This window comes from Carassius gibelio, chromosome A13, assembly GCF_023724105.1.
Source record: "Carassius gibelio isolate Cgi1373 ecotype wild population from Czech Republic chromosome A13, carGib1.2-hapl.c, whole genome shotgun sequence".
NCBI lineage: Eukaryota > Metazoa > Chordata > Actinopteri > Cypriniformes > Cyprinidae > Carassius > Carassius gibelio.
Window position 1 is genome coordinate 1,652,506 of NC_068383.1, and position 25,230 is coordinate 1,677,735.

Here is a 25,230-nt window from a genome sequence, read left to right on the forward strand (position 1 = left end):
CATCAGCTCGCTCAGATGTGAAGTGTGATAACCCAAATCACACAGACACACGCTAAAGATGCACACATGCTAAACAGCGGCTCTAAAAAATGGGGAAGATGTTGAGCTGGAAGGAAAAGGAGAAGGATGCAGCGATATGATGCTAGAAGAAGTTTTCCTGACTGTCCTCTCCAACACTGTCTGGATCTTCAGTTTAACTCTTGCCTGTCAGGGCAGATTCACTTTCTGACCACAGCTTGTTCACTGACCGTCTGCTGCGCTTTGCATTCAAAAATAACAAGTGCTATTTTAACAAGAGTATTTATGTGTGCCAATGACTTTGTTATTAACTGAAAATTAAAAAATAATACATTTGTGTTTATGAAAATAAAATAAAATATAAATATTAGATGAAAAACTTTTAAAGTCAACTTGGAAGCTAATTGAAGTGATTAATCAGAATAAATAAAATATTTGGAAATATAAAATAAATAAATAAATAAATAAATAAATAAATAAATAAATAAACAAATAAACGAGAGAAGCAAAAAAAACTAAATTACTACAAATGAGACTAAATTGAATCTGAATAAAGTTTAAATGTAATAAAATATAAATAATAGATGAAAAACTAACTGAAATTAGTTTAAGCTCTGGTATTAAAACTGAATATAAATATAATTTAAAACCATTTAGAAAAACATTATTAAAAGAAAAGAAAAAAGCTAATAAACGTGATAAAAGCATATAACCAAAAAAAATTAAAATCATTTAAATAAAATAAATAAACTGAACTGAAAAAATCTGAAAGCCAATAAAATATAGATAATAGATGAGAAACTTAAACTAAATGGGAAAATGAGAAATGTTGCCTTGGCAATAAATTAAATAAGTATATATACTATAACTACTAACTAAATTAAATTAAAAGTAAGTTAAATTAAAACTATTTAAAAAAATGACAAAACAATCAAATTACTAAATTAAAACTGACAATATAAAAATAAAATGTAATTCAAAATATATAATAGTAAATAAATTGTACTACATTAACTGCTGTAGAGCATTGTGCAGAGACTGTAGCATTACTATTATTTTTTTTTTTTTACACAAGACATTTTTATGATTTTTTTGATATATTATTATGTTGTGATAAAAACTTATAATCATCAATATAATAACATACTGAGTCCCAAAATCAATGTAGAATTTCCCCTAGTCCCAATCTTTTTAACTGAAACTTGACACTTTCTTTCTTCACACATAATGTGATAACTATTTAAATCAATATACTATGCGCACTGATTTATTTGGCAAATGGTTAATAAATATATTGTACATTTAGACAGTCCCTGTCACAAAATAAACCCTATCTGGACAATAAAACATGAGTTTATTTTAGGGCTTGTATAAACGGAGCATGTATGTTTCAAAACCCAAGAAACGGAGGAGATATTCAGGTCCCATTTCAGAAGCAGAACCATTTATTATCAAGTACAAGAATATCAAACCAACAGAGAGAAAGAAAGAGAGAGAAAAAGACTCGTACGTGTCTCGGGTAACTTTGTTAAGACAAAGACACTTGACAGCAAAGATATTCCCCCACAGAACAGTTTTAATATCTTATTCCTTACAATTTCAGATTGAGTGCATGATCATTCTGAAATCTTAAAGGGACAGTTCACCCAAAAAATGAAAATGTTCTGTTAAATTACTCTCCTTCAGGACATTCAAGAGCTTTTTTCTTCAGTGGAACGAGAAGATTTTTAGCCGAAAACATGGTCCTCTGTGATTCACAAAATGCACTTTTCATTCACTTTGAGAGTCAAAAAAGTACATACAGGCAACATTAAATAAATCCCAGTGGCTCCTGAAGATATATTGAGGTCTTATGAAGCGAAACAATCATTCTGTGCAAGAAACTGAACATTATTTACAACATTTTTACCTGTAATCCAGAGCCTCGGGCAAACAATTCGGAGTCTGTTTCACAAATGAATCATTATTTTGAACTGGTTCTTTTTAGCGTACTAGTTGATTCAATTCATCAAATCAGACTTAAGTGTATGACACAGTACAGATCTACAAGTTACTCAGTCAAAACTCACTTTCAGATGCCTGACATTCACTCAACACTTGAAATGAGGCAAAATAGAGGCGTATCTGATCCTATGATGAATGAATCATTCAACGCTGAGGAAAGAGTTCGACTCGGAAACGAACACCAATGAGCCGCTCATATGCGCATCCGTCCACATTTCACATCGTTATTGGGTGCTTTAATAATATAAATGCATATATTTTATGTCAATGCATGATTGAGTAAAAAAACTAGTAAATCGGACCAGTTCATTGAAACAATCTGTCCAAAAGAATCAGTTCAAAGAAAAGAATCAGATTTCCCAATTTGCCTGAGGCTCAGGATTACAGGTAATTATGTTGTAAATAATGTTCAGTTTCTTGCACAAACCGATCATTTCGCTTCATAAGATCTCAGTATATCGTCAGGATCCACTGGGATTAATTTAATGTACTTTTTTAACTCTTTAAATGCTGTTAGCCATTGACATGCATGTTATGCATCACCAAGAACCACGTTCTCAGCAAAAAAAAAATCTTCTTTACTCTCTTCTGAAGAAAAGACTAACCTACTTGTATAGCCTTGACAGTGAATTTGAATTTTTGGGAAAACTATCCCTATAAAAGCAGCTGGAAGGCATTTAAGAGACGTGTCCAAGGGGGAGTGGTTTCTATGGCCCGTCAGCTGTCAATCAGTCCCTCAGCTGGGCTGTGATTGGCTGATTCCAGCCCCTCCCACTACTGCCAGTTAAAGGTACGTCCTATAAGTCGGTAGAAGTTCCGATTGTGTTGGCGCAAGTACAAACGCAACTGTCGCAACACAGTGCTGTTAACCGGCGGATGCGGACGTCCTTTGGACTCGTGCAGGCATCTCTCCTGGCCATCGCTGCGAATGCAGTAGAAGCCTTTGGTCTGGTTAAAATAGAAGTTGGACGCCATAATCCGAGGCGGTAGATCCAAGAAGCGTTCGACTCGCTGGAGCTCCGGTAAGGGATCGTGGATCAGCGTATCCCCGTCAACAATGTGGATCTGCTCCAGAGGAAAGTGCTGAAGCCAGTTCCTCATGTGGACGTCGTAAAGACTGCGCTGGATGGCTTTGTAGCGTGTGTTTAGCGCGCCGTTCTTGACTAGCATGTTCTCGATGGCCTGAACGGGTTTGTGGTTCTCCAAGCGGTTGAAGTAGACTTGTGTATAGTCCGATATGACTCTCTCCGTCGGGTCTCTCAAGATCAGCAAGAGTCTGATGGAAGAGTTCATAGCATGAATCCGTGCAGGAGCCACCGGAGACGTGAAGTACCCCGGCGTCTTTTCAACGGTGATCTGATTTGGGTACGAATAGGGCATTTGGTCCTGGTACCATTCGAAGCCTTTGGCGTAGTTCTCGTCCCAGTCGAAGAAGTGAACTTCAGTCGCGGCCGCCGCCACTCCGGGATGGATATCCAGCATTTCTAGCAATGCTCTGGTGCCTCCTTTCCGCACGCCGATGATGATGCTGTGAGGAGCGTGTTTGCTTGTTCCTGGAGGGGGAACTAAAGAAGGGACGACCGTATCGTTGCCCGAATCTCTTGGGTCTGACGTCGATCCGCCGGGCCACTCTGGTGGAGCAGCAAACGTCCGGAGCGCCAGGAACAAAACATAGCTCAGAAGATTAGCCATGGAGAGCGTGAGAAGAGATCGAGAGGAAGAACGGCAGTCGGTGGAGGGTTGGTGTTGAAGGAGTTTCTCAAGAGCTCAAGGACGAGGGAACGCCAGCGGTCCACAGCGCATCTGGAAAACACAAGAGAACGATCAGGTAACTTGACTAAATAAAATTACGATTAAATAAAGCAAGCCTTAACAAGCTTAACAGGAAAGAAAGACTTGAGAGAAATTACTCAAACTAAAATAAAAGTCACGTAAAATATAAAAATAAAAGTTTACTCAAAATAATATACTAGTATATCGATAGCTAGTTTAAGTTGAAATACTAAACTTACTAAAACTGAAAATAAATAAAGCCGTCAAACGATTTAACGATAAACGATTAATCAAATACAAAATAAAAGTTTGTGTTAACATTATATGTTTGTGTACTATGTATATATAAATACACACATACATGTATATATTATTAAAAAATTGTTTTATGTATATATATTGTACTTTTTACTAAGTTTTAGTCATTTTGTTATTTTTTATTTAAATATGAATACTGAAATATTTTTTTATTTTAGTTAAAAAAGTTTATTTCAAGTACTGATTTTCTTTTCTTTTTCTTTTTTTTTTACAGTTCTAATTTCAGATTTACTTAACAATGAAGTTAGTTGTGGTGGTCAAATTCAGTTTTCAATGTTTCCATTATTTTGCACCATTTATGAATTTTCCAATATTTTCCAAATCTAGCTTTTCAATCACATCCTAAGCTGCTGATCCACAAATAACATTTCTCAAATACCCTCTAAAGACCTTCCTGGGAAAATGTGACCAAAATATTTGATTAATTCTATATAAAATAAAATATAATGATTCCTCCATATTACATAAATCCAAGCCAGTTAAATTGGTTTTATGTGTGGTCAAACACATCATGCAAAATTATCAAATTCCACTCATGATGGCTGCTAAAACCCCCTCATAACTCAGTAAACCATTTAATTATATGAAAAGTGTTGCTAGGGTTAGGGTTAGGGTTAGGGTTGTGCCAAGCATTGCAATTTTACTCTTGGCACAAAATCGCCCAACAATCCACAATCATTCCTCCAGATCAGTGAGATCAATCCACTGCCGTCCTTTCTCAGATCACATTTATACCCTATTGGTTGTGTTACAGAAGATAATGAAGCACTAAATATCCTGTGCAGCAGCTGGGACGTGTTTCTTTTCACTAAAGCTGATGCTTTTATCACTTCAGCGGACTTAAAGAGGAGCCAAGGCCGAGACAGAGAAAAAACGAGAGCGGAAAGATTCTCGCCGATTAAGTTCAATGGATTCTCAAGTATCCCATGCAAATGTGTGAATTCATAAACATCTTCTGACATTTATGCTTCATCAGATTCCCGAGCGAAGCAAACATAGACACAGTTAACAGAGCCTCTTACACAGACCAAACAGTGGAGAGTCTAGTCACAATATTGCTCAAGTTAAAGGTCACTTCAGTGGCATTTACCGCCGCTCTCCAAACTGATTAAAGCTCAGAACTCTATTACAGATTAACGCTTTCATGAGACACCATTACATTACTTGATTTCGGCTCTGAGAAACCTTATCCAAACTCCAGTCATCACATATTAATCATTACGTTTATTATGATTAACCTCTTCAAGTTCTTGTGACCTGCAAGAAAGAACTATATTTATATTATATTTACTTTATTTTATATTTTATTTTATATTTTCTTAAATCATAAAACACAGAATCCAGTAAAGTTGTTTAAATTTAATTTAAGCAATATCATAAAACAATTAATTTAAACTGTAAACCTGATGTGCAGCACTTTTGGCAAATTTAATTTACATATTGAAAGATGAACTGTTGAATTTTTATGCATTCATTTAATTTACATAATTTTTGATAATCTGTATTCAATCATAAAAAAAACTAAATATAGATAAATTACAATGGACAACACAAAATAAATTATTACACTGTTTGGAGTATGAATTCAGTTGATTAGACATCTGTATTAATGAAAAAAAAAAAAAAAAAACGTAAAACATGAGAAATGGAATCAGAAAAAATAAATACATATCAAAATGGGAAAATAAAAAAAGTGGAATTTGGAAAATAAATGTAACATTTTATAGATCTCTGTTATTGTTAAATCTTTAATAAATTCGTTTTTTATTAATTCAACTCCTTCTTAATGAATATAATTAAATTAAACAGAATTAAATCAAATGAAATCCAGAAAAAATTAATTAAATTAAAACAACTAATTTAAACAAAAAACATTAAATTGTTATTTTTTTATGAATTCAATTTATTAGACATCCTTCTTGATTAGTAAAATGTAATTAAAAAAAATGGAATCCAAAAAAAAAAAAATTAAACTGAAAACATGGAATTTGAAAATAACAGAGACACATTTGATAGAGCCGTATTATTGTTACAATTGTAATAAATTATTAAATAGTTCACATTTTATGTGTTCAATTAATTAAATGTACCTTTTGATTATTACAATTTAATTAAAACATAAAAAAATTAATTTAGGAACAATTAAACAGAAACCATTAAAATTGGTATAAAATTTAATTTGAAATAAATAGGCTAAATAAAATATGTAATAGAACCCTATTACTGTAAAAAAAAAAAATTAAGTGTTATTAATTAAATTAATTAGAAATCATTTTTGGTTTAATACAATTTAAAACATGTAATTTTATAATAAAAAAAATAATAATTTCCAATTTTTTTTATTTTTTATTTTTTTTTACGATTTCATAGGTTTCATAGTTCTCGGGTTTTGTTTCAGCCGGGTCTTAGACATGTTTTCATGGCTTTCACCTTCCTGCGCAGAAGGACGCTCTGCTGTCTGTATGACAGTGTGAACTTTATTTTCCCTCGTCCTCCACCACAAACTGCTTCCCATTTCTCTCTCTTTCTTATTCGCATCTTCTTCCCGCGAGCTCAGAGTGACACTGCTTGTGTCTCTGTCTGTAATCTGTGCGTGCGGATGGAGAGAAGCCTGCGGGCGGATGACAGGACGGACAGATGGATGGACAGATGAGGAGCAGAGGGGAGTGAAGGAGACCCAGTGTTTGGCTGAGATGAACTGATGTGGCTGATGCACTGTGGCATCTCTGTCTCCCTGTCAGCGGTCAAACAGAAGAAGAGCTGCCAGGCCTGATGCTAACAGCGAGACGCGCGGCCAAGATTACTGTCGAAGCTGATTCGGCTGACCGCAGCGCTGCATGCATCAAAACCTCTAAAGCCAGCGCAGTGACCGCAAGCACCGAGGCTATCGGGTAGTTTTTGGGTGGTACAGAAGTGTGTGGTTCCCCATAAATATATTTGGACACTTGCAAACGTCTGAGTATCATTGCATTTTTACAATTAAAAAAATTGAATCCTACAGCAAACCACCGTTTCTTTGCAATAACGTTTACCTTTACATTTTAATGCAAATGCATTTCCAGGTAATGCATGAATTGATAAAAGCTAAATGCAATGCAAGTAGTTTCGGATTAAATGCAGCAACATTCTAAAGACACAAAAAGTTACTGCTTTTGTTATTTTGAAAAGTGCATCAAAGCTGTATTCTTATTATTCATCGTTAATACACCGTTTAACTTCTAATACAATTACATTTCCAGATATTTAGCGTTAAACATGCCATTACAGGATATCTTACAGGAGTGCCTGCTTCTGTCCGATGCATCTATTTACAGACGCAATATGCTCGCAGATGACAACTCTTCTTATATTCCTCTATCTGCGCACACTATGGGACTCTATCTTATGTTTAGTCATGTTAAATGTGCACGCACACGCATGTGTTGAGCTCCAGGTCTCTCCCCGGGACACAAGGAGTCGCTAATTACCCAAAGCGGCTGTTTCTGCGTCTCATTCTTATTCAGTTTCTCTGTTTTTCTTCAAGACAAGATGGAAACAGCAGGCAGCGTGATGCTAAGCAGAGAGCGATTAGCATAAAACAATCATTAATCCAATGAAGCCTGATATCACAGTGCTCTTTTCCCACAGTCTCACAACTGTTTTTACAGCCGATAACGAGGTTTTGGTGCGAACCGCAATCAGTTCACAGCTCTCACACTAAAGCATAACACAGGTGAAGAAAACGTGACAGTCAAGTTATTTTGTTCTAGGCATTTTGAAGATGTTGCGCTCTTAAAGGTTTCTTCATAGGCATTGATGGCTCCACGAACAACCTTTAATATCCAATGAATATAGATTTATATATTTGGGGTGAACATGACTCAGACCCACTCCTGACAGGCTCGGTGAGACTCACACACTTTTACACTCTTTGTACTTCACACTTTCAAAAACAATGCTATCGAACAAACCCAGAAGATTTCTCTACAGACGCTGTAGGGTTTGAGTACAGCGGGACAAAGACCAAAACCAAGTGAACTTCCTCAAAGTAAACAACACAAGAGAGACTCGACTTACTATTGACTCCAATAGAGATGGGAATAAGCTGCAAAATATGAATACTGAGTGAAACCCCGGGTGAATAGTCGAAAAAAAATGCAAGTAATATTTATTACCACACTTCCCCAGTTGATTAATTGCATTAATTATTTTTTTTATATATAACTTCTCTGAAATTATTTTTAAAAATTAATAAAAGGCATTTTTTATAAGCAAAAAAAGCATTAACTAATTAAACATGCACTTTATTTATTTATTTTATTATTATTATTATTATTATTATTATTTTTTTACATATTTTGTTGACATTCAATTAAAGCATTTTTGATATCTATTTTTAATACACTATAAATCAGGAAATAAAAACTATATAAAATCTAAAAATAAAAATAAAAATAAAAATAAAAAATAAAATATTGGGTTACAAAATTTGTTTCACCATGTTGGATAAGACATAACATTTATAAAATGTTGTTCTGTGTAAAATATAAAATGTTGATAAAATTATGAAATGTTGGCATCTACTGATGCAAATAGATAAAGTGCAATAAAATATATACTTAAAAGTGTATTTTGGATGTTTTATTTCCACTAGTCTGAAAAAACACATTATGAAAAGCCTATTAACCCAAAATCTCAAAATTGATAAGAGCTATTAAAAAAAAGAGAGAGAGAGAAAGAGAAAGGAAAACAAACTTAGAAATAAGAAAACACAAGAAATTGATTGCAAATGAAGAGTACGATGTTAGGATGTTGCTAAACTAACAACACAGGTTAAATATGCACAAAAAGACAATAAAAACAATTGTTTGGCTCAGCAGTTTTTAAGCTATGACAATTTTTTATTACATTTTGTTCAAATAACAGCACTTTATTTCTCAGTTCTGTTCAGCAGGTGCATATATATTATGTACTTATTATTGCAATTACAATAACTGTGTAATAACTAGGTACCAACCCTAAACCTAACCTTAACCCTTTACCTTAAACTGACCCACTTTATATTAAGTGGCCTTAACTACTATGTACTTACATTTGAATTAATAATTTAGTACAATGTACTTATTGTGTACATACATGTTTTTACATTGTACTTATATTTAAAAAATTGGATGACGAGTAATTTCTTACTGCTAAATTCAGAAAAAACAGAGGTGTTAATCATAGGGCTTAAAAACTCTGCTTATAATAAACTAGAACACTGTCTAAGACTTGATGGTTGCTCTGTCAATTCTTCGTCATCAGTTAGGAACCTAGGTGTGCTACTTGATCGCAATCTTTCCTTAGAAAGCCACGTTTCTAGCATTTGTAAAACTGCATTTTTCCATCTCAAAAATATATCTAAATTACGGCCTATGCTCTCAATATCAAATGCAGAAATGTTAATCCATGCATTTATGACTTCAAGGTTAGACTATTGTAATGCTTTATTGGGTGGTTGTTCTGCACGCTTGGTAAACAAACTACAGCTAGTCCAAAATGCAGCAGCAAGAGTTCTTACTAGAACCAGGAAGTATGACCATATTAGCCCGGTCCTGTCATCACTGCACTGGCTCCCTATCAAACATTGTATAGATTTTAAAATATTGCTTATTACTTATAAAGCCCTGAATGGTTTAGCACCTCAGTATTTGAATGAGCTCCTTTTACATTATACTCCTCTACGTTCGCTACGTTCTCAAAACTCAGGCAATTTGATAATACCTAGAATATCAAAATCAACTGCGGGCGGCAGATCCTTTTGCTATTTGGCGCCTAAACTCTGGAATAGCCTACCTAACATTGTTCGGGAGGCAGACACACTCTTGCAGTTTAAATCTAGATTAAAGACCCATCTCTTTAACCTGGCATACACATAACATACTAATATGCTTTTAATATCCAAATCTGTTAAAGTATTTTTAGGCTGCATTAATTAGGTAAACTGGAACCAGAACACTTCACATAACACCGTACTTTCTACATCATTAGAAGAATGGCATCTACGCTAATATTTGTCTGTTTCTCTCTTGTTCCGAGGTCACCGTGGCCACCAGATCCAGTCTGTGTCCAGATCAGAGGGTCACTGCAGTCACCCGGATCCAGTACGTATCCAGACCAGATGGTGGATCAGCACCTAGAAAGGACCTGTACTGCCCTGAAAGACAGCGGAGACCAAGACAACTAGAGCCCAGATACAGATCCCCTGTAAAGACCTTGTCTCAGAGGAGCACCAGGACAAGACCACAGGAAACAGATGATTCTTCTGCACAATCTGACTTTGCTGCAGTCTGGAATTGAACTACTGGTTTCGTCTGGTCAGAGGAGAACTGGCCCCCCAACTGAGCCTGGTTTCTCCCAAGGTTTTTTTTCTCCATTCTGTCACCGATGGAGTTTCGGTTCCTTGCCGCTGTCGCCTCTGGCTTGCTTAGTTGGGGTCACTTCATCTACAGCGATATCATTGACTTGATTGCAAATTAAAACAGACACTATTTCAACTGAACAGAGATGACATCACTGAATTCAATGATGAACTGCCTTTAACTATCATTTTGCATTATTGAGACACTGTTTTCCAAATGAATGTTGTTCAGTGCTTTGGCGCAATGTATTTTGTTTAAAGCACTATATAAATAAAGGTGATTGATTGATTGATTGAAAAAAAAAAAACGACATGTAATTGCATCTGTATTTAATTTCTGTAATTACATTTATAATTACACTGTTGACCCATACTTTACACCTTAACCCACCCTTAAACTTACCCATACCTCCAACCCTCTCCCTAACCTTACCCCTATCCCACCTCAATAGCAGCAAAAGTGTTTTACAATAAAATATGAACACAATAAGTACATTGTACTTATTTTATTATGTAATTACATAGTAGTTAAGGCCACCTAATATAAAGTGGGACCCCTTAAACTACCCCATACTTTCTTAGGTAAGTACACTGTAAGTACACATACTGTAAAATAAAGTGTTACCTAACAAACTGCACTGAGTATGTGTAGCATAAACACATTTGTTTAAAGTTGATTACTAAGAAATTAATTTTGTCATAATTGAGTTAAGTAACATATTAATTCTCCTTATCTATTCTTATGCAAAGCATGCTGGGAACTAGAAATCCCTGACCGATTTTTAAAACTAGCAAGATGATTTCATTAAATCACAAAAAAATAAAAATAAATAAATAAATAAAATAAATCAAAACAGTTTAAATGCAGTTTTACACATTTCAGTTTAAATTACACACAATATTAAATTTATCAAATTTTATCAATATAAAATTATCAATATTATATAAACAAAGCTTGCAACATAAAATGTAAAATTAAATAAATATATCATAATTTTCATTAACTTCACAAACATGCATTGATTTAAGTTGTGGTTATAGGTTCCCCGAACTTCTATATTGAGTAAAAAAGTCTATTTTTTATATTTTAAATCATCTATAGACTTTTTTTCAGTATTGGATGAAATATTCGAAGAATATTCTCTCTCTACTTTCTTGGAAAAATAGTTTCGTCGTAGCAGTGCATTCTGGGAAGTTGCAGCATTTGATTGCAATAAAACTTGATGTAGCCACTTCAGCACCACAATTTTAATAAGCATAAAAAGACAATGCATGCAAAAAGATGATTTAGATGTCATTTAAAACATTAAAAGTCACCATGATTTACAACTTGAAATCTCAATAAATTCTATTTTTTAATATATTCAAATAGAAAACAGCTTTTTTTAAATAGGCTAGTAAACATATTTCAAACTTTCACTGATTTGCAGTAATTGGATCAAATAAATGCAATACCATTTGGAGCTATATCATAGTTATTGTAGACCTTTTGCATGCAACCGAAAACGCTAGATTTGACTAGTAACAACAAAGAGTCCATGCAGTCTGAAACGGAGTACAGGAGAAAATGCAAATCTTTTTACATGAAAAAACTCCACTTAGGCGGCAAACCTGCCAAATGAATTTACATTTTTTATTAGGCTTTGCATTATTTTTCAGCAGCTCATGTAATTGGTTTTCCTCTGCTGGAATGGTTTGAGGGTGAATATAAAACACAGCTCAAGTGTTCAAAATAGCATTTTTCATTTGAATTGCAAACCGTCTATTCTGCATTGCCACACCTGGGAGGAAAGAAACGTATTAAAATGTGCTACAGTTTGTATGTGTGGAGAACGTGAGACCTGAACAGTCTCATCTCCAGATGCTCTGTGATGCCCCCAGGTGCCAAGAAGTTCAAGTCTAAATATTACACTTAATATTATGAAGAAATGCACCCAAAAAGATTTATGCACCTGCCAGGACAATATATGTGCATATACTGTATATGCACTACATTAAACCAACATTGTGTTTTTAACGTTGCAAATCAATTACTGTGCATTAAAAGAAAGAAGGAGCGACGTGTTGGAACAATACAAAGAGAGTGTCATCTCACAAAAGCAGTTATCAGGCTCACGTGGGCAATAATATGGTTAAAAAGAAGAAATGCACAAGAGATGTGCGAGTAATAAGGCTGTTTGAGGCTCTGGATGAGTCTGCGGGCGCTGATGAAGAATCTGGCAGGTATGTACCAGAAAATGTGTGAAAGTTAGCAATGGTGAAGAGAGATGGATATTAAGCTATTTTGGGAATGAGACGAGGGATCCAAACCCACGGTTTCCATTATACGAGAGAAGAGAAGAGAAGAGAAGAGAAGAGAAGAGAAGAGAAGAGAAGAGAAGAGAAGAGAAGAGACGAGACGAGAAGAGACAAGACAAGGTGAGATGAGATAAGAGGAGACGAGAAAAGAGAAGAAAAGAGACGAGACGAGAAAAGAAGAGAATAGCGGAGAGGAGACAAGAAGAGACGAGAAGAGACAAGAAGAGACAAGAAGAGACAAGAAGAAAAGAGACGAGAAGAGACAAGAAGAGACGAGGAGAGAGGAGAAGAGACGAGACAAGACAAGGCGAGATGAGATAAGAGGAGACGAGACGAGAAGAGAGGAGACAAGAAGAGAAGAAAAGAGACAAGACGAAAAAAGAAGAGAAGAGCCGAGAGGAGACAAGAACAGACTAGAAGAGAAGAGAGGAGACAAGAAGAGACAAGAAGAGACGAGACGAGAAGAGAAGAGAAGAGACGAGAGGAGACAAGAAGAGACAAGAAGAGATGAGACGAGAAGAGACAAGACGAGACAAGAAGAGACGAGACGAGAAGAGAAGAGACGAGAGGAGACGAGAGGAGACAAGAAGAGACGAGAAGAGATGAGACGAGAAGAGAAGAGAAGAGACAAAAGGAGACAAGAAGAGACGAGAAGAGATGAGACGAGAAGAGACGAGAGGAGACAAGAAGATACGAGAAGAGATGAGACGAGAAGAGACAAGACGAGACAAGAAGAGACGAGACGAGAAAAGAAGAGACGAGAGGAGAAAAGAAGAGACGAGAAGAGATGAGACGAGAAGAGACGAGAAGAGACGAGAGGAGACAAGAAGAGACGAGAAGAGATGAGACGAGAAGAGACAAGACGAGACAAGAAGAGACGAGACGAGAAAAGAATAGAAGAGACGAGAAAAGAAAAGAAGAGAAGAGACGAGAAGAGACGAGAAGAGACGAAAAGAGACAAGAAGAGACGAGAAAAGAAAAGAAGAGAAGAGACGAGAAGAGACGAGAAGAGACGAAAAGAGACAAGAAGAGACGAGATGAAAAGAGACAGGAAAAGAAGAGAAGAGACGAAAAGAGACGAAAAGAGACAAGAAGTGAAGAGACGAGACGAGAAGAGACAGGAAAAGAAGAGAAGAGACGAGAGGAGACAAGAAGAGACGAGAAGAGAAGAGAAGAGACAAGAAGAGACGAGAAGAGATGAGAAGAGATGAGAAGAGAAGAGACGAGACAAGAAGAGACGAGAAGAGACGAAAAGAGACAAGAAGTGAAGAGTCGTGACGAGAAGAGACAGGAAAAGAAGAGAAGAGAAGAGACGAGAGGAGACAAGAAGAGACAATACGAGACGAGAAGAGAGGAGAAGAGAAGAGACAAGACGAGACAAGAAGAGACGAGACGAGAAAAGAAGAGAAGAGAAAAGAAGAGAAGAGACGAAAAGAGACAAGAAGTGAAGAGACGAGACGAGAAAAGAGAAGAGACGAGAAGAAACAGGAAAAGAAGATAAGAGATGAGAAGAGACGAGAAGAGACAAGAAAAGAAGAGAAGAGATGAGAAGAGACAAGAAGAGACAAGAAAAGAAGAGACGAGACGAGACGAGAAGAGAAGAGAAGAGAAGAGAAGAGAAGAGAAGAGAAGAGAAGAGAAGAGAAGAGAAGAGAAGAGACGAGACGAGAAGAGAAGAGAAGAGACGAGAAGAGAAGAGACACAATATGAGATTCATCCAGCTTGTTAAACTAGTTATTTTTGTAGCTTGTTTGTCATCTGGAATCTAAATAGACCTATATTACTTTATTAATTCATGTTGATGGTCTTACAGTGAGTGATTTATCAGTGCATGTTATTTAAAAAATATATATATTTTCAAAGTCCAAAAATGAGTCTTGACATACATCCGGATTTTAGGATCATCATTTTCTAATACTCCTAAAAACTTTAATTAATAGCTAAAGCAAAACCTGTCGATAGATTATAAAAAAATGAAATGTCTTTAATGACAGTTTATTACTATGTTAAATATCAGGGTAAATTTTTTTTATTTTTTTGCCACACCTACTACTGGGAGGTACTATATTATATTAATCGATATATATTTATTACTGACCATGAAAAAGTATTTTGCATGATATAGCTATCATTATTACTATTATCCTTATTTTTTTCATTTATGCATTTAGCAGACGCTTTTATCCAAAGCTACTTACAGTGCATTCAAGCTATACATTTTTTATTTTACCTTATTTAATTTTTTTATCAGTATGCGTGTTCCCTGGGATTTGAACACATGACCTTTTGCACTGCAAGTGCAATACTCTACCACTGAGCCAGAGAAACACAAATTTACATATTATTATTATTATGACTAAAGCACTATTCGGACGGGACTAGTTTTCTAAACTACGTTTGAGTTTCGATTCTTACCACCTGACGTCTGTGATTTTCATGTACCAATTCGGACGGGACTAACATCTCCGTGTTTATTACAGAGGTGGGAGGGTCTGATTTGTGCATCTGGGCGTCACAGAGATCACGCGCTCTGTATGCGTGCATTTAATTCATTCAGAATGATTGCCTTAGTATTATTAGGCTACACAATAAATACTAAATGGCTAGTATAACAAAACCATGTTAATGTGTGGTTCCTTTAGTTTAACTTGGTTTCCTTTTTTTATTTTCTTTTTTTTTAATTAAATGTATTTTTAATTAAATGTAATTAAAACATTATGTAACGGAGTACATAAATGAACGTGAGTAATCTTACCTGATGCTGATATTACAATAGCCGGTATTAACAGTTTACGCGATCTTGCTCTTGATTTTATTATTTGTATTATTTTTTTATTATTATTTATTTGCCGCTAAGCAAATATATCGAACATGCGCGCGGTAAGAGCATCTACGGTAATTCACGTTGGCCAAAACACACAAGGAAACGCGTTGTGAAATAAAATATCACCGGCAATCACAGACATTCGCATTCGGACGGGATTAGTTTTCTCAGAGGATCACATTAGTTTGCTGAAAAACGGTAGGTAATTTGCTCTGGAATTATCACAGAGGTTGAGTGAGAAAAACACAGACGTGGCAGATTCGGACGGGATTAAAATCACCAAGTACGTCTGTGAAACGCAGATTTCTCTAACGACCCCCTGTAAAACTAGTCCCGTCCGAATAGGGCTTAATACCACTACTACTACTATTATTAACACTCAGGATGTGGCATAACATCATCTGTAAACTCCTGCATTAAACCCCAGTACTGCCACTGCATGGACGGGAAGGTCATGTGTTAGAATCTCTGAGCGTGCAAAAGCAACTATAAATCTAATGTGATACACACTATCAAAACCCACTGAGCTCCCTATCCCTATCCCTATCCCCATAAGCTACCTTGTCTTGGCCAAATTCTAGGGCACTGTTACACCTATCACAACTATCATTTGGGGTCAGTAAGATGCATCCTTTACTCATTAAGGACACATTACATTGATCAAAAGTGAGAGAAAAAACATTTATAATGTATCACAGTTTCCACAAAACTATTGAGCAGCACAACTGTTTCCAACATAGATATTAATCAGAAATGTTTCTTGAGCAGTAAATCATCATATTATTCTGATTTCTGAAGATCATGTGACACTGAAGACTGGAGGAATGATGCTGAAAATACAGCGGAGCATCACAGAAATAAATTGCACTTTATAATAATAAAAGAGACTTATTATCCGTTACTAATTCAAAAATTCACTTTAGAACTTTAGTAACGAATGAATGTTGAGTTGCTTATTGTATCACTGTAATAAAAGCTCACTGTATGTACAGTAGAGTATTAAGTAAGAGGATCGGACTGAGAGTGTGATTACCTGCATCTGATACAGCATTCGTTCTTCATCTCAATCTCATATTCACAATAAAACATGAATTTGAATGTCCACTGAAGAAAGCGATATCTTTGTCGAACTATCTTTCATCTGTTAAGGGTGATTTCTGGTTATATTTCATTTAATAAAAACAAATACTGATATAAGATATAAAAAATTGGATTACTCAACGCTTGAAGATTGATGCAAATGCAGGACATTTCAAATTAGACTGAACACAACACTGAATACAACTGTACTTATATTTGATGAGATGCTAAATCTTTCGGTTTAGTTAATGCTGTAACAGTTTGGGAACAGAACGATTCAATCACTTCAGCATCATTTCTGACACGCTGCACATGAGGCTGATCTTGAGCGATGGGCCGTTTCCCAACAGGGACGTCAAGTGAAAACACTCAAACAAAACACCTCGTGGTCCTCCCTCCACTCGTCTTCATACGGCCGTCAAACAATTTAACCGTCTGCACCGGAAACATCTCCTAACGTTTCTCCTGGTCGGATCTGAAGAGAAACACAACACATCTCTGCTCTGCTGGAGAACGGATGAGAGGCCTAACGATTATCTGAATGAGGAAAAACAAACGCCAAACATCAGAAAAAGCCTCGGTGCTCTTTGCTTTGCGATTAAAACATCTCTCTTTCAGACAGCCCGCTCTGTGGTCAATATCTCGATGTGATGATGTTTAATTAGCTCAAGAGCACTAGGAAATTACATTATCTCCCTTTAAACTGCAAACATCACTATCACGTCTGCTCATAGCTAGTGATAATGATTCGAACAAAACCTCTTACGCACGTAATTTATTCTGCAGCTTTCGTGCTCTAGAAATATGTTTCCTCTAAACCAAAACGGTCAGAAAAACAATGCTCAAAAATAATAAAAAATGTATCTAAATAAAAATATTATTTAAAATATTTGTTAATTATTATTACTACATTAAAATCTCATTATACTATATATATATATATATATATATATATATATATATATATATATATATATATATATATATACTACATTAAATATCATAAGAATTTTTGCCACACATACCAATAAGAAATGAAAAAACACACACACAAAAACTAATATCAAACACTATTACTGATCAAAAAAATGTAATTAGCATTTTTTTCATATTAATAATATATTATTATTACTACTATTTTAAAATCAGAAATTTTTGCCACACCTACAAATGGGAGATGGATTTACAATAAATAAATACAATATTAAATCATAATTAATAAATGTGTATTAGCGACCATGAAACTGTATTACGCATTTAGCAATTTTGCATATTATTATTGTTTTTTTACTAGTACCAAACAAATCCAAAATGCAAAGTACTGCACTTCTGCACATAATTTATATAACGTTTGTTCTAGAGACAAAAAAAAAAAAATTGAAGAAAAACTTTCAAATTAAAAATAAATAACAAAAAATATAGATAAACTAAATAAAGTATAAATGGTTTAAAATAATACATTTATTTATAATAACTACATAATGCAAATAATTATTTTAAATAATATTTTACAGTTATTTATTAATATATATTTGTTTGTCTGTATGTTTATTCAGCATGATAATTTTAATTATAATAAATAATAAATAAATATATATATATATATTTTAAGCTATACGTAAAACGGATTATTGCAGTATGCTTTATAAGAAAATACAATTTCCATGTTTCTAGCTTAACATTTCATGCTTAATTCAGTGTGACTTACCATTTCTTTGTATTTATTTATAAAACTGACTAGCAATTTCTAAGTCGAAATTATTTCAAAACCAACTTTTGATTTCGCCACCAAATGTATGTAAATGTAAAAATATACAGCTGCTAATATTTGGGCGTCTGTGCTTGACCTGGACCATTAAACATCCCACAAAAAAAACCCTATCAACCACATTGCAATAATAATGCAATAATAATAATAAATAAAAAACAAACATTCCAACACCTTAGTTACTGCACAGCAACCACCTGAAACTAATAGACTGCAAATTGGTGCAAAGTGCTATAACATCTTTCTGTTATTCTTCAGGCAAGCGCTCGCTGCTCACTGCATCTTCAGAAAACACGGTTCATCTTTGAATCGCCTCTAGAAGAAAACGATTAGCGCTGCTCAGGTTTGTGTAATTGCACATTTAGCATCTCACCAGTGCGTTCCCATCCACTCTTTAAACAGTCGTTTCCTATCATTTCCTCACTCATTCAGTGCGGTTTCTCCTTCTCATTCAGCCCGAGACGCACACATACATAATGAATGAATGACTAGATTGAATAAAAACCAGAGGTGCTTCAGATAAATGGCTGTGTGAGGGAGTAAATCTTTGATGAGGCCCATCAGTTCATTAATGAAGGTGATAATATTACATAGACCAGAAACCTGTATTCGCCATCAGTGCCATGTTAAAAGTGACAAATTTCAAGAGATATCAGCAAACGAAGTCATAAGTGTGTAAGATAGTTGCTTAGAGGATGCAATTACACTTAATAAGTGAACACACAGTATTAGAGGAGGCTGGACGCACTATCAAGATGCGATTGTTAGATATTGTGCACATCTTTTGCAGCTGGGATCACACAGATACAGGCTTTAATGTGTCACTAATCCACTCGTGTTTGTTCAGGCGTCCTGCAAACCCGCCAGTTTTCTAGCAGGAGTTGTGTGCTCGTAAATATGTACTTAGTAAATGCTACAGATGAAGCCAGCAGAGCCAGAGCCGTCTGTGAGGAGACACTGACTGCCAGCTGATGGGACGGATCCATCAGTGAAGCTGATTTCATCAGTGCTGTAAACAAAGCTGTGCCTCGGAGGAAAAGAGGAGCGATGCATTCAATATTTGAGCTTGTTTCTCCTGCCAGTGGTCACAGAATCTACAGAGTGGAAGGATTTTGCATTATATATATATATATATAAACATTATATGCAATAATAATAATAATAATACTAATAGTGTGTTAATAAAATATATTATATTGCATATATAAAAAAAATATAGGAAGAATTAAGATTATAAAAATGTAATATAAAACATATACAGTATAATAACAATAATAAATATAAATAATGACATTAATAATAATAATAAATATCATTATATTATATATAGTTAGATAATAATATTAACAACAATAATAAGAGGATAAATGTATAGTTACATTGCATATATATATATATATATATATTTAAAAAAATATATAAATATTATTTATATTATAAAAACAACAACAACAACCATGATAATAATAATAAAATGTATCACATTGCATATGATAATAATACTAATAATAATACATATCATTATAGTATGTATAATTTATTGCATATAGAATAATAAATAATAACAACAATATTAAGGAGAAAAATATCAGTGTATCATTACATTGCACATATTTTTTGAAAATCTACAATTATTATTTATATTTTTATATTTTTATATTTTAACAACCATAATAATAATAATAATAATAATAATAATAATAATAAGACTATATTGTGCGACTGTGTGCAAGTGTGTGTGCGTGCACACGTGTTTGTGTGTGCGCGAGTGTGAATGTCTGTATGTGTGTGTGTGTGTGTGTGTGCGTGTACGTGAGTGTGTGTGTGCGCGTGTGAGTGTGTGTGTGTGTGTGTGTGTGTGTGCTTGAGTGTTTGTTTGTCTGCGAGTGTGAATGTCTGTGTGTGTGTATACATGTGTGTGTGCGTGAGTGTGTGTGTGTGTGTGTGTGTGTGTTGTGTGTGTGTGTACATGTGTGTGTGTGTGTGTGTGTGTGTGTGTGTGTGTGTGTGTGTGTAGATGTGTGTGTGCGTGAGTGTGAGTGTGTGCGTGCACTATTTAGCATCTCGTCCCGAGAGAGCGAGGTATCAGAGCAGTAACTAACCTTCACGTGACTCGCTGTAATTTTCACTGTGAGTGAAACAGATCTCATCCAGCAGCTTATCTATGATGAGGATCAGATGCTGCGCTGCTGCTTCCCGATGGAGGTGATGCTGAGGTTATGGAGAGAGAGAGAGAGAGAGAGAGAGAGACTGAGAGAGAGAGAGAGAGAGAGAGAGAGAGAGAGAGTGTGTATTGTATCTGACCTCAGTGTGTTTCCCTACAGTCTCCACAGTGACCCTCAGCATGTGTATATATATATATATCTTGATCTTTTTTTAGAGTGATAATTAAATGATATTGTGTTAGTATCTTGGCTGGTTTAGGCTTATCCTGAATAAATAAATTTGACACTAAAACCATCAGCAGGTGGCAGCAAGTCCCTGTCTTAATGAGTGATTCATTTAATCATTCATTCAACGAATCGTTCATATTAAAACGGATCACTGAATCGCTGACTCAAAAGATTCATTCAGAAATGGGAATGAACCAGCACAGTGTTGCTCTGAGATGCACAAATACTCCACTATTGTTTTCTATTGTGAACAATACACTACTGTGACTAAAATATAACTCACTTAGTTACACACTGAAGTTTAATGCGTACAGTAAGAGTAGCATGAGCAACAGCGATGCAGACGGAGAACACGAGAGGAGGAAAGGCACAAATGCATGAGGAGGTGTGTAGAGTACAGTCTGCTGCTCATTTGCATAAATGCCTGGAAAGCATCAGCAGTGGAGTCTCTTGACGAAAGCAGATTTTAGAGCATCAGGCGGCTGATCCTCACAGAGATGGAGCTCTCTCAGCAAAACACACCGCTCCACAACACACTCACGAAGCCTGCTGATCACTGTCGACACACGTCCAGCACTTCACATTCAAATCTATAATGTCAGAAATCAAATGAGATTCAAATTCACAATGAAGTTCCTATTCAGAATCAAATCAGAAGGAAACCATGTGTTCATTCATCACTAAATTAATGAATGAGATCATGAGCCTATAGTTGAATCTCACGAAAACATGATACATTTCATTGCAAAATACAAAAGATTATATAAATAATATGCTAATATATATATATATATATATATATATATATACATAGATAGATACATATCCACACACGAACACACAATATATATTTCTTATATAAATTAATAAATATATTTAGAAATATCAGAATAATTTCTAGTTTTTGTATCTTTCTTAGTTTTTTGTAATTATACCTCTTTAATAATTAAACATTAATATTTTTAATTATTGAAATAAAAACATTTAAATAAAATGCATATATAAAATAATATTATAAATATTTAATTTATATATATATTATTATTAATATATAAATAATAATATTGTATAATAATACAGTATATTATAATGCACAATAATATATATATATATATATATTTATATATATATATATATATATATATATATATATATATAATATTTATTGCAATAATATTTAAAATTATATAATCAATTATTTTATTTTTAATAAATTATATTATTTGCATACTGTTAATTGCATAACAAAGCAAACACAATGAATATATTGACATAAATATTATAATATTATAATATGAAGAAATTTAAATGGCATGTCATAAACGACAACTGTGCAAAAAAAAACAAAAAACATCTTGAGCGTGATTAGCCCATTAGAATGCAGTCAGCATGGCCTTATAATTCAAGCAATGAAAGAAAAAATACCCATGTACGAGTTTTTATGTTTTTTATATTCATTACACAATGTACTTTTCTGAATATAAGCATGTAAATAGTTTAATAAATTTATTCAAAAGTGTAGTGCAACACGGTGTTTCATCTGCTTTTGAACGAATCATGTGAGTCAGTGAATCAACAATCCATTCACTTGTTTCGTTTCTAATCGAATCAGCTCTTTTGAACGATTCGTTTGATTTGAATGACTCAATAAATAATTTATTAAAACAATGATTTGCTGCCATCAACAGGCGGTTTTATTGTCATATCTATTTATCCATGACAGCACAAAAACACATTCGGAAAAAAAATATTGTTTATATTTACTAAAATTCCTCAATTTTAGGTTGTGAACATCAATACATGTTTCCTTAATTTAGCATGTTTTCACAGCCGTGAGAAATGAGCATAAGAGGGTTAAATGTCAAGACAATTTCCACAATGCAAAACAATGCTTCATTATCTTTGTGCAAAACATAATTTAGCTTTTCCTTGTGATGTCACGGTGGAGAAAACTATACTCTGACATGTTCTGGAGAGATTCACCTCGTCAGATTCAGACCATTATCCCATTTCACTAGAAAAGCAAAATAAAGCTCGTTCATGAAACTAAAAGCGGAAACTCAAACCAGCTCCACAATCCACGTTGCATCACGACAGTGGAGCGTGAAGCAGAGCGTGAAGCGCCAAACAGACCGCCGATGGCTTTCCATTTTAAAAAGGAGAAAAGAAAAGAGGTCTTATCACCATAACAAGGGCTTATCAGACAACAAACTTCTCTTCCCGTGACTTTCATCTCACGCACTTGTTCCACTGATCTTATGAATAAATCATAAAGGCCATACCCCCTTCGGCTCGGAGCAGTGCATGCCCTGTAAAACACAGAGAAGTGTTTATGGGAGATAAGAGCCAGAGAGGATGCCTTCCCAATAACGCTTTTATCACTCCTTGTCCTCCCCGAGCATCGACTTTTACGACGCACATCCACGACAGCAGAATGGATAATTAGGGGAGTCTGTGGAGTCGACAGCATCCCGGTCGTGATAGAGGAGCCAAAACAAAGCCATCTGCAGAGCCACCGTCATTTTGGGAGACATTAACGCTTAATACCTGCCGCTAAACACTGTGCTTGTGTTAAATATAAATGAGAGCTTTCTGATGGGCTTGATTTCATCCTATCTGATTAGGTTTTGGTCAGGATGGAGGCCGGGGAGCAGACACTTAAACCCGGCGATTGATCTGCCAGAACGTATTGATCAGTTCCTGTCAGACTCAGACGATCGATGCACCCAATGATCTCAGGACAGTTTCCTTATTGACCGCTGGACCTCAAACAAAAGCGGCACGAAACCGACACACTAAAACAGACACGTTTGTGTTCTCAGCAAACCGATGCATTTCACACGGTGCAGACGAGAGATTGTGAAAACGTTTGGGTTATTTGGAACTAAATCCTAAAACTGTGTAGAAATGTTTTCAGAAATAAAATTAAATAAAAAATAAAAATAAGATGGGAAAACTTCAATAAACAAATAAATGCTGTGACTTCAGACTTTTTATTCATCAAAAAATCCAGACAAAAGAAAAAATAATAATAATTAAGCAGCACAACTGTTTCAATCATTGATTATGAATAAGTATTATGTGACCCTGGAGCAAAAACCAGTCTTAAGTAGGGATCAACCGATATATCGGGCCGATTTTTGATGGTTTTACGTGTATCGGCCGATACGTGGTTGCTGCGTTCGCCGATAGTTTTTCTCCGGCATTATTTACAGACATGCGTCCACAGACAGCTCTGTGTTGCTGGAGATCCCCCCCCCAATCCCCCACTAGCGGAGTGCTGGAAGCCTGCTCTGGTAAGTTTGAAACTTTCAAAGCATCGTTTAACTGTTTGACTTAGCTGAAATATTGCCATACACCACTTTGAAAGTGGAAACACGTTGCTCTATATGTGCGTGCAACTAGGGCTGTCACTTTTCGATTGCACAATCATTCGGATCAGCCCAAAAAAGTTTCAAAAACAAAAATAGGGAATCGATTTTAACCAAATATGTACACTATTAATTTTAAAAGAATTAAACAAATTATACTTGTTTAATGTTACCTGTCCACTAGTTTGTAATGGGTCTAGCCTTTTTGTGCATTTCATTATGCACTCCTGTTGCTGTTTGTTATTCTGCACGAAACTTCATGCCAAAAAATAAGAAATATTGCTGACTTGAGTGTTTCCAGCACTCTCTATACGTTCGTCCATTATTTGGTGTTGAAAATGGAAACAACTTTTTTTTTTAGACATGGAAAATCGATTTTACTATCGATTCGATGAACACTTATGTCTTAAAAAACTATATCTAAGAAAGTTTGTGGGTCAAAATGGAAAACGCGAATGCCGAATGCCTATAAAACTGCTTGCCATTGTATTTAGGGAGCTGCAAATAGCTAAGTTGTAGGCTATCCGTATGTAGCTGTTACGAACACTGGTAATAATAAAATAAAATAAAATAAAATAAATAAATAATAAAATAATGCAGAGTTGCCTACGTTGTTCCGTGATTCTGTGGTATTTGTAGGAGTTTTATTCAGAGACCACCTGGCTGAGGTTTGGACACGTGCTCATAAAAGAAGCAACGCGGTGTTATGCCTTGGTGAGATGAAAAACATCTCAACTTTTTAGAATGCCCCAAGCAAATGCAGGTCATGTGACAAAAATAACTGACCTCTCCATGACAACATCGACAGACGCCACGGGAGCGCAAGCACTTGTGAAAAGGAGAACGCATTTTAAGACGTGATAACGGCCCCTGATTCATAATAAACTCGATTACATATATCAGACAACTACACAGATTAACATGTTCCAGTCTATTTTTTTTATACTCATTTGAATCATTAATTCAAGAACATGTTTAAAATTAATTCAGTCTCATTCATAAAT

The 25,230-nt window shown here is 34.9% G+C and overlaps 1 protein-coding gene and 1 pseudogene across 1 annotated transcript in view; one reads left to right on the plus strand and one right to left on the minus strand.

The window, feature by feature from the left end:
• Positions 1 to 1,440: 1,440 nt before the first annotated feature.
• Positions 1,441 to 25,230, minus strand: part of LOC128026642 (heparan sulfate glucosamine 3-O-sulfotransferase 1-like) — a 43,701-nt gene continuing 19,911 nt past the window's right edge. Inside the window, exon 2 of the mRNA XM_052613892.1 lies at positions 1,441 to 3,825. Coding sequence (XP_052469852.1) covers positions 2,797 to 3,714 — 918 coding nt within the window. The 5' untranslated portion in view covers positions 3,715 to 3,825 and the 3' untranslated portion in view covers positions 1,441 to 2,796. The remainder of the gene's footprint in view (positions 3,826 to 25,230) is intronic.
• Positions 12,851 to 14,559, plus strand: LOC128026534 (trichohyalin-like; annotated as a pseudogene).